Source organism: Nothoprocta perdicaria, unplaced genomic scaffold, assembly GCF_003342845.1.
Source record: "Nothoprocta perdicaria isolate Ctin4 unplaced genomic scaffold, notPer1 scaffold_319, whole genome shotgun sequence".
Lineage (NCBI taxonomy): Eukaryota > Metazoa > Chordata > Aves > Tinamiformes > Tinamidae > Nothoprocta > Nothoprocta perdicaria.
In genome coordinates, this window is record NW_020455554.1 from 73047 (window position 1) to 83869 (window position 10823).

Genomic DNA, 10823 nt, shown 5'->3' on the forward strand with positions numbered 1-10823 from the left:
GCTGGCGAGGGCGCTGAGGGAAGGCTGCTCTGCCACCGCTGTGCTCTCCTGGCTTGTCCCCAGGCCCTCCCTGCTTGTGTCCCCCCGCCGTGTCCCCTCCTCGGCACCCTCGACGCCTAAACGAGCCCTCCTCGATCCGTTTCAGGTCGCTCCCCTCCCAGCCCCGATAATGCCATCTAATAAATCCGTCTCAGACGCGCCGATCTTCCAGTTCACGAACTGCCGTATCCTGCGGAATCACGAGCTGCAGAGGTGAGCGGGCTCCGCTGGGCGCTGGCTCCTCGTGGGCTCTCAGAGGTCACCTTGAAGCCAGGCGTGTCCCAGGGAGAAGATCTTAGGATGTGAACCCAGGTTCGCATGACCTGCTTCCCCACATCTCTCATCCCCCACAGCCTGGCTCTTCTCCTAATCCTTGAAAGAAGGGAGTCTTAGTGTGCTCCCCTCCWCTTTCACCTGTCTCTCATGCCACCACATCAGTCAACTCTTGGTCCTTTAGAAAGAGGGCTCAGAATTATCAAGGGAGCCTCATAAAACTGGAGGCCAAATAGAGAGACAGTTGGTCACTGGTTGTGTCTCCACTGCGTTCCTGAAAACAGCCCTTCATAGATGTCAGGTACCTCGCAAAGATGAAGGTTCTGACCAGGAAAGCAAAGCCGCTCTGTTTCCCAGCCTGTTCCGCAAGCTGTTCCAGGTCCCTACACAAAATCGGAGATTGCACTTGGAAAATATAGCAGATATGGGGAGATAAAGAGGGTTTGTGGTGTGTGGAACAGTTGGGGCCCCTCTTCTGCTGCTGGGAGGAGCAGTGTGTGTGTGTGACTGTCCACTCAGGGAGGACCTGTGGGTGCGAGAAGGGAAGATTCTCAACCCGGAGAAGCTTTTCTTTGATGAGAAGGCATCTGCCGACATCCAACTGGACTGCAAGGACAGCATCATTGCCCCTGGTTTCATTGATGTGCAGATCAATGGTAAGGAGAAGCCACTCTGAGATAGGAGGTTCCCAGGTGTGTCCCTTGTTCTTTGCTGTGTGGGTCCTGGCTACAGTTGAATTTATCTGAGCAGGGTGACAGCTGCTTGAGGGAGACGTAAGTCACCAAACTCATGATAAAGAGGCATTTTGCCCATGGTTGCATAATGCATCCATTTTGATGCTTTGGCCCTATGGGGTTTTGGACTCAGTTTTCCTCTTAACTTCCTTTTAATCCATAGTTTCTTTTCTCCTGCATCTGGAGGGTCAGAGTGGGACTTGTCAAAGGAACAGATTTTACCAGCAGTAGCTCTATTCTGGATGCCAAGAAGGGCTGTGCTAGATCATGGTAAAGGACAGCTCTACTCTCTAATGACTCGACTCTACTCTGAGTCAAAATGAAAAGTTGGTATTTCTTGCAGACTTCTGGAATGTTGTGGCAAAAAGCATTTCAGCAGGAACAGTGTTGGTTGAATTTGTACTTTGAGAGCTTTGAGACTATAAAACACAAGTGCTGATAGAGCTCTTTGGGTCCAGTCATTGCGGATATGAATGGAGTGGTTTGATCTTGTCATGCAAAATAATTCTGAAGCATTTTTGGGTGGGAGAACATAACACATTCTTAGAGTATCCCCTTCCTGCTTCATTGCAGAGGAAGTTCTGGTTAGGGAAGAGAGCAGTTCCGTGAAGAGGCTGCAGCCTTCGTCTCTGTTTTGTTTGTGCTGCAGGAGGCTTTGGGGTTGATTTCTCCCTGGCTACCGATGACTTCAAGTCAGGGATTGACCTGGTTGGTCAGAAAATCCTCTCCCATGGAGTGACCTCCTTCTGTCCCACGCTGGTGACTTCTCCCCCATCTGTGTACCACCAGGTAAGAGAAGGGTGATGAAGGTCTGAAGGCTGAGGTTGCAGCTTCATTCTTTGTAGGCTGAGGTAGTTGCCTTGAAAGAAAAGCCATGAGCAACTGGACTCTGACCTCTGGATTTCTTGGCCCCAACCTTTCAACTATTCAAGTGGAATATTCATTGAGTCAGTAATGTCTCCTGTGCCTTACACAAGTCGGCCTTTTGACTTGCTCTTTCTTTGCGAGATTTGTTTGGCTAATGGTCCCCAGTGCTCCACCTGCCAAGCTGCGSAGCGACCCAAGGATTTGGAGGCAAATCCACCTCTGTTCCCACCAGGAGCAGAGATGTGGCTGTTTCTGCTTAGGTGGGACCCTTCAGAGTGCTCCACTGAGCAGAACCATCTGGGCTTTATAAGGCAAAYACCAGCACTTGCTGTTGATACCAACGACTACTGATCTGCTGAGACAGCTCTGTGCGTGTCTCAGCAGAGTAAGTTGGGTTTCTATATCTGCAAGGCTTCTGACAAACCTCCCTTCTCTAGATCCTCCCTCAGATCAGTGTAAGAAATGGTGGAGCCCATGGAGCAGGTATCCTGGGTAAGTGCTTTTGCCCCTTATTCTCTCTGATGCTACCATAGGAGAATAATTACCTTTTTCCTCATTATGGGAGAAGCTACAGTGGGGAAAGCGATTTGGGGCTGGTGGTGGCAAGGACCTGTTTTCTCCCTCGGCCCTTCCCTGGCCTTTGCTGTGTTCTCTGCCTCTGAACACGTACAAGTCCAGCACTTCTAGGTCAGATAGAATAATGGCAGCGTGCTGCTGGCTTGGCCAGTGCTCCATCTCTCACCATGCTGAGTGCTGCAACCTAGAGGCTTTTGTTATTTGCCAGGGATTTGGGGGACTGATTTCCTCCCACTATCCTGAAAAATTGGTTGGGGTACCTCTTTGGGAAGGCTGCCGTCATGGGATCTTACTTGGAGCTCTTCATAGCCCCGACCCAGAATGGAGTGCCAGTGGAGCACAGCCTGGAAATGGGCTTTGGAAGTGATCTTGGAAGGACTGAGCTGGGGGGGGAGCTAGAGATTTGGGGCTGCCAGCAGCTATTTCCTGTGGGGAGCTGGTTACCAGTGAAGAGAGCTGGAGCAAAATAAAAGTGAATGGGACAAAATCTTGCTCCCGTTGGGCGTCTGACGTTACTCATGCTCAGAGCTGCTTGGGCAGGGTGTTTTGCTGAGAGGGCACCAGCAGCTTGTCTAGAGCAGGACTGAAGCAGCAGGTTCCCTGCTCTGGTAGGGAGAGGAAGAGCCATGGTTCACTGTTGCTGTTTGGGCAGGGGTCCATCTGGAAGGACCGTTTATCAGCAAGGAGAAGAAGGGGGCGCACCCGGAGCGCTGCCTCCGCACCTTCGAGGCAGGCGCCTTCCAAGACCTGCTTGCTACGTACGGGAGCCTCGACTGTGTCCGCATAGTCACCCTGGCCCCGGAGATGAAGAGGAGCAGCGAGGTGATCCGGGAGCTCACCAAGCGGGGCATCTGCGTCTCACTTGGTAAGGCCGGGGATGAGGCTCGGGGACGCTCAGGCTGACCTCCCTGTGCTGCACAGAGCAGGGGCCGGGCAACCCTTTCCCTGAGGGCCACAGCAACCGTAAAACAGTGTGTTGGTGAAACGGTGTGCGGAGGATTTCCTGTGGCTGCCCCCTCCGAGACTAGGGAGGCTCTCCGTTTCCCAGGAGTACTGGGAGTCCTTGCAGGGAAGTGGCTTTCCTGCGTCACGGGCAGCAGTTCTGGCCTGCGCGGGGGTGACAGACTTTGTCACAAGCTGGGGCACACGTTGATCTTGAAGATTTGTCTCCATGGCATCAAATTTCATATCAATTAAAGAGCCCCTGCACACAGTAGTGTTGGTGCTGTTCAAATGGAGGAAGGAATGCAGCTTTTTTTTTCTTTTCAGTTTAATAATGACTCCCTGGAAAGGTTCAAACTCTGAAGTTCAGCTCCTTAAGGCRTTATTGACAGGTGACATGAGTTTTCCAAAGGTTGCTGCTGAGTTCTGATAACTCCGTTTTTCACCGGAAATGGTGTGGGAGACATTTTCCTCCSCTGCTTTGCAGGCTACCAACTTAAAACTGGCCACATTTTTCTGGTCCTATTTTATGTATTCTTTTTTGCCTTGGATCGCTTGGGCTTGGTGGGAGTGGGGGCAGGAAGGATTTTTATTCAGGGTGAAATTGAACCGTAAGCAAAATGCGTATTTGTACAGCAGAGCCCACAGCTCTTATTGTACAGTCCAGATAAGCAGAGGAACTGCAGAAAGGTAAAGTTTATCCATAGAGCATTACAGCTGTTTGTGCTAGGAAAAACAAAATTGTTTTGAGCTGGGTATTATCCACACCTTCTATCTTGGCARAGCCCCCACTGCGTCTCTACTCCCTTGACATACATCCTTCCCATATCTAGCCCTTAAATACCCAAGAACAGCAGAATGGCCCTAGGACCACTGAGAGACTGAGTGAGCTGGGCCTGTTTTCTCTGGAGAAGAGAAGGCTGAGAGGGGATCTGATTAACATGTGTAAGTTCATGAAGGGGGAACGTAGGGAGAAAAGGGCCAAGCTCTTCTCATTGGTGACCAGTAACAGGACAAGAGGTAATGGTTGCAAACTGCAATACAGGAAGTTCCATCTCCATATGACRAGGAACTTCTTTACTGTGGGAGTGAGAGAGCCCTGGAACAGGCTGCCCAGGGAGGYTGTGGAGTCTCCTTCTCTGGAGGTCTTCAAASCCCGCCTGGATGCCACCCTGTGCCACRTGCTCTGGGTGTCCCTGCTGGAGCAGGAAGGTTGGACTGGATGACCTCTAGAGGTCCCTTCCAACCTAAACCATTCTGTGATTCTGTGTGATTCTGTGACCTTCGGGCTGGTCAAATGGCCAAATCTCCCCAGTTCTTTTGGGACCAAGGCAGCATTTGTGGTTATTACAGTATAAACCACAAATTTGTTCAGGTGACATCCACAACTAGAGCCATGGCAGGGCTGGCATCTTGTACCTAGTTGGAAGGCATAAGAACAGCGTGCTGTTGTTGGATTCTTGGATGTTCCTGTGGGAAGCTAAGTGGAGAAAGAAAGAAGTACATCAAGCAGTGGCTTTTGTTCGCAGGTCACTCGGTGGCTAATCTCTCCCAGGCAGAGGAGGCCGTGCAGCAGGGTGCTACCTTCATCACTCACCTCTTCAATGCCATGTTGCCGGTGAGTGGCCATGGGCAGCTGCCCTGTGCTTGTATTGCGTTCGGTGCTTTCTCTCTCACTCCCCACGGGTGCTTATTCTCCTCAGCTTGCTTCACACCAGGCCTTTCAGCGGGCTTTCAGCACTGAACCTGTAGCTTCACGTTGCTGCTGCCTGATCTAAAAGAGAGTCGAGGCTGAAGCCAACAAGTGATGGGGTTGCCCAGCTGCCAGGCACTGTGTGACACAGATGGCAGCTGTGTGCCCTAGCAGGAGCAATCGCGACCTCCGAGTCCTAGTGATGCTCCACAGCTTGCGCTCTCTCCCCTCGGGCAGTTCCACCATCGTGACCCAGGCATCGTGGGGCTGCTGACGAGTGACAAGATTCCTGCTGGGCGGAGGGTCTTCTATGGCATGATCTCTGATGGCATCCACACCAACCCGGCTGCCCTGCGCATTGCCCACCGAGCACATCCCAAAGGTGAGCAATGCCAGAGCCACGCGGAGTTGCCAGCCAGCTCCATCTCAAACACTGTGCTGCCTCCCACGTGTGCCGTGTCTTGCTGCCTCAAAAATGTTCTTCCCACCAGAACCTCCCACCTCAGTAAGACACTGCTCAAGAAGTCTTTGCCCTTTCTCAAGGCGGGGTCAGCCGAGCACAGTGCTCAGATCTGCAGGAGAGCAGACATGGAGCTAATGCAGCCCATTTCCTTGCATTCCTYAGGCCTGGTGCTGGTGACGGACGCGATTGCTGGCATGGGACTGGCACCTGGGCGGCATACGCTGGGCCAGCAGGTAGTGGAGATTGATGGACTCAACACCTACATTGCAGGTAAGCGCCACTCACAAAGGAGCCGCAATCGCTGCTGCAGACTCTGCAGTGCCCAGWGGCACAAGGTAGAGTCATAGAATCCTTAAGGTTGGAAGGGGCCTCCAGAGGTCATCTAGTCCAACCCCCTGCACACGCAGGTCACCTAGAGCACGTGGCACAGGGCTGCATCCAAGCGGGGTTTGAAGATCTCCAGAGAAGGAGACTCCACAACCTCTCTGGGCAGCCTGTGCCAGGGCTCTGTCACCCTCACTGTTAAGAAATTTCCTGAAAAGAAAGTTCCTGTGGAACTTCTGGTGCTTCAGTTTGTGGCCGTTTCCTCTTATTCTATCAGTGGCCACCACTGAAGAGATGCCAGCCCCCTCCTCCTCACTGCCTCCCTTGAGGTATCTATAGACACTGCTCAGGTCCCCCCTCAGCCTCCTCTTCTCCAGGCTGAACAGRCCCAGCTCCCTCAGCCTTTGCTCMYAKGGCAGATGTTCCAGGCCCCTGATCATCCTCGTAGCCCTGCGCTGGACTCTCTCCAGCAGCTCCACATCCCTCTTGTCCTGGGGAGCCCAGAACTGGACACAGTCTCCAGATGTGGCCCACAGGTGATTCTGCCCCTCTACTCAGCTCTGGTGAGGCCGCACCTGGAGTACTGTGTGCAGTTCTGGGCTCCCCAGTATAGGAGGGACGTGGAGCTTCTCGAGAGGGTCCAGAGAAGAGCAGCTAAGATGATTAAGGGAATGGAACATCTCTCGTATGAAGAGAGGCTGAGTGARCTGGACCTGTTTTCTCTGGAGAAGAGAAGGCTCAGAGGGGATCTGATTAATGTGTGTAAGTTCAGGAAGGGAGAATGCAGGGAGGAAGGGGACAGGCTGTTTTCATTGGTGGCCAGCGATAGGACGAGGGGTAATGGCCATAAGCTGGAGCACAGGAAGTTCCGTCTCCAGGTGAGGAGCAACTTCTTTACTGTGAGGGTGACAGAGCAGTGGAACAGGCTGCCCAGGGAGGTTGTGGAGTCTCCTTCTCTGGAGGTCTTCAAAACCCGCCTGGATGCCACCCTGTGCCACATGCTCTAGGTGTGCCTGCTTGAGCAGGAAGGTTGGACTAGATGATCTCTAGAGGTCCCTTCCAACCTTGAATATTCTGTGATTCTGTGATGTGGCCTCACCAGAGCTGAGTAGAGGGGGACGATCACCTCCCTCGACCTGCTGGAGACACTCTTCTTAATGCACCCCAGGATCCCGTTGGCCTTCTTGGCCACCAGGGCACACTGCTGCCTCATGGTCATCTTGTCATCCACCACGACTCCCAGGTCCCTCTCTGTGGGGCTGTTCTCCAGCAGGTCAGTCCCCAGCCTGTACCGGTGTSTGGGGTTATTCCTCCCCAAGTGCMGGTCCCTGCACTTGCCCTTGTTGAACTCCATGAGGTTTCTCTCCGCCCAATTGTCCAGTCTGTCCAGGTCCCTCTGGATGGTGGTGCAGCCCTCGGGGCTATCAGCCACTACTCCTAATTTCGTATCATTAGCTAACTTGCTCCGTCCCTGCATGAAGGTCATTGATGAATAAATTGAACAGGACCAGACCCAGGACTGACTCCTGCGGGACACGGCTAACTACAGGCCTCCAGCTGGACGCAGCACCACTGATTACCATTCTCTGAGCTCTGCCATGCAGCCAGTTCTCAATCCACCTCCCCGTCCACTCATCTATCCCACACCTCCGGAGCTTGCCCAGGAGGATGCTGTGAGGGACGGGGTCAAAAGCCTTGCTCAAGTCCAGATAGAGGACATCACTGCTCTCCCCTCGTCTATCCAGCTAGTCACTCCTTCGTAGAAGCCTATCAGGTTAGTCAAGCATGATTTCGCTTTGGTGAATCCATGCTGACTATTCCTGAGCACCTTCTTGTCCTCCATGCACTTGGAGACAGCAGCCAGGATGAGCTGTTCCATCACTTTCCCAGGGATGGAGGTGAGGCTGACTGGCCTGTAGTTGCCTGGGTCCTCCTCCTTGCCCTTTCTGAAGACTGGTGTGACACTGGCTTTTTTTCCAGTCGTCAGGCACCTCCTCCCTTCTCCAGGACCTTTTCCAGGTAGTGCTTGTGCCTTCCTCTTGGATTGTGTTGCCCCATAATTAAGAGCAGTGTAATAACTTGGCCCTGGAGTGGTTGCAATACTTCAAGAGAAGGGCCCTGTTTTGCTGGCATGAGCTGAGAAACAGTAGATTCCTCCTATCCACAGCACCTTTGGGACCTCTTGTTGCACAGGATGCTACAAGTTCTGGTGGGGATAGAAAGGATGGGGAAATTCCACAGACATTTCTTATTCTTTGTCTTCATTATAATACCACCACTTTTGGTTACAGAAGCGCCAATCTGCAAACAGTTGAAGACTGYAGGGATGGATATTTCGGGGGAGGATCATTCTTTGCTCAGTACCCTGACCCCGGCAGCAGCTGCCTGAGGTGGGGGCTGGCGTTTCATTCAGTCTAGCTGGTCTGATGGTGAAACTGTGGAGTGTTTTCTCAGCACCCTTCCCCACACTGCCGGAATGGGCTGTGTCTCACCTCACTCTGTCACTCAGCAGCAGTGGCTGAGAGCCCTCCAACTTGCTCCTGATAATCCCCAGTTTTCTACCTTCTCATATTCCGCCTCCCCCACTTTTGGCCCTCTCGGTGGGGACGTGCTCAGCGCTGTCCTGCTCCTCTCGCAGGCACCAAGACCCTGAGTGGCAGCGTGGCCACCATGGACACGTGTGTGCGGCACTTCCTCGAAGCCACAGGTAAGGAGCCTTGTCCCCAAGCCTGCAGGGACTCGGGAAAAGGCCTTGGTCTTGCTCAGCCTGGAAATGCTTCCCTTTGCCCAAGAGGGGAAGGGCTGAGATCAGTGGCATGGGCTTCAGAGGAGCACTTTTTTGAGCAGCAACTTGACTTGAACTTGCAGTACTAATAACCAGTGAACTCTCRTGCCCTTTTTTCACAAAGGTATCGAAGGTGGTTCTTTTCCTCTCCCCATACCCTAGGTGTTTAGCTCTCCCTGCTRTCTTGATAGGGATGTTTCCTCTGCTCAGCTCCATGCTGAGATGACAGCATTGCAGCCCCCCTGCACTTTTTGTGCACAGGCTCCTGGGAGTCCAAGGAAGAGAGCATCCCCTAGTGAGATGGAGTGCTACTGCCTTCCTGCTACAGAAGGGGAGAAGCTTCAGTGCTGAAAGTACTGTAGTGCCCTGTGGGTTTGGTCCTCCAGACCAGGTGCCTCTTTGGAGGAGTTTCCCTGCTGTGTTTGTCCGCGAGCCATTCCCTTAGGGAAGAGGGGCTGGGGCTGCTCTGGCGCTGGGTCTGTGCTGCCTAAAGCTCTTCCTCTGTTCAAGGGTGCTCCGTAGAGACCGCCTTGGAGGCAGCATCTCTGCATCCCGCCCAGCTCCTAGGGATTGAGCATGAAAAGGGAACCCTGAATTACGACTCTGATGCAGGTAYCAGTATGGGGACAGTAGTGTGACTTCTCACACTCAGGGCTCCTGCGGACTGCACTGTCACTTCTGCAGTGGGGAGCAGCTCTTTCCTGCTAACTCCATGTCTTTAGGACTCTGCTGACACAGAGTCCTGTTCCTCCTGGTCAGATTCAGCTGCTCTGCTTCCTTTCCCTCTGTTCCTCTCTGACGGCTCTTCCTTTCTCTCCTGTCTGGTGCAGATTTCCTGATGCTCAGCGACAGTCTGTGTGTGCAAGCCACATACATCGCAGGCGAGCAGGTCTGGCGACGGAATGCACCCGGCATGTGACGCCGGTGTCCCCCGCAGCTCCCGGCCCCTGAGGGTGGCAGCTTTGGTAACCACCCCACTTCTCTCTTCCTTCCTGCAACTCCCTTGAAGGAGCCTCATACCAAAGAGCTGTGTTTTCCAGCACAACCACTGCTTCCAGTCACAGCCATGCCTGCAGCGAATTTGTTGGTGCTCAATTGGCGGAGCGGGGACAAGCAGGCAGATCGGTGTTGTGGGGAAGAGGAGGGTGGTCGCTAATCCCTRGGGGGGCCTGAAGGGCTGCAGAGCTGTCCTGTACGGAGTCCCCAGGCAGAGGTGCTGCCATCACTGTCTTGGAACAGCGTGCGGCTCGTCCCAGCCTCAGCACTGATTCATCCAGCACACGCTGTCCTGCCCGCTGCGCAGGGCCGGCTGCAGCCATCCTTCCTCTCCCTGCTGTTTGCCTTAATTGGAGGCCGCCGTACTTGACTGCACATCACCTCCACCAGCTCAGCTTGCAGCTCTTCATGTTCAAAGGCAGAGGCGGAGGATCCCGTTCTGAGATCTCTGGGAAGCCCCAGAACTTCCTCTGTCATGTGGCTTCTGGAGCCGCTTGCTGACCTGGCGCCGCTGTGGGGCTCTGTTTCAGTGGGGCTGAATCCTCAGGGCAGGGATCAAACCCAAGAACACAAGGCACTGCTGGCCCTTTGTGCCTTCTCCTGCACTGGCATAGAGCCCTCAGCCTGCGCTTTCTGCTGGAGACACGGACAACATCCCACCCCAGGAAGCGGTGTCCTCTTAACGCTTTGTTCTGGCTCTGGCCTCTGCACCCCGTGAGGGGCTGGCGTGTTCCTCGAGCCCCAGGAGTGGTGTTTCTGCTTTCGGGGGMTACGTCCAGCCCGGTAGTGGCTGTTTCACAAGCCCTTGGTCCRGCCTGGGGACTAAGGGCAAGACGACAGTGGCGTTCTGGCCTCCCAGGACGGCTAGCGACAGCTCATTGCTCCCCGCTCGTGTCATCTCTCCCGTACTTGACTGTCGCCTAATGTTCTGGCACTTTAAAACTTCTGAGGACTGAGTGTGACTTTGAACCTACGAAAAGCCTTGTCGTGAGTCCTGGCCTCAGCATGAGGAGTCCCAGACCAGAGCTGGGCACAGCAGGGCTGCCGAGCGTGGCCCAGGTCTCGCCAGAGCTCKTCGAAGGGGGCGGATTTTTCCCCAGTACCTTTTTATATCCATTCCCAGTACCCTTT

General features: G+C 53.8%; 1 protein-coding gene across 1 annotated transcript; it reads left to right on the forward strand.

The window, feature by feature from the left end:
- The first annotated feature begins 159 nt into the window (after positions 1-159).
- On the forward strand, positions 160-10823 carry AMDHD2 (amidohydrolase domain containing 2). Its single transcript, XM_026042967.1, has 11 exons — positions 160-252; positions 832-968; positions 1696-1835; positions 2351-2405; positions 3142-3354; positions 4961-5049; positions 5362-5506; positions 5750-5857; positions 8550-8618; positions 9207-9308; positions 9527-10823. Exons 1-11 carry the CDS (start codon positions 170-172, stop codon positions 9613-9615), a joined length of 1230 nt encoding a protein of 409 aa, XP_025898752.1. The 5' UTR covers positions 160-169; the 3' UTR covers positions 9616-10823.

Coding starts and splice junctions, on each gene's coding strand:
- AMDHD2 (XM_026042967.1), top strand. CDS start 170: ATGCCATCTAATAAATCCGTCTCAGACGCGCCGATCTTCCAGTTCACG. Junction 2,406..3,141: donor CCATGGAGCAGGTATCCTGG/GTAAGTGCTTTT, acceptor CTGTTTGGGCAG/GGGTCCATCTGGAAGGACCG. Junction 8,619..9,206: donor GCACTTCCTCGAAGCCACAG/GTAAGGAGCCTT, acceptor CCTCTGTTCAAG/GGTGCTCCGTAGAGACCGCC.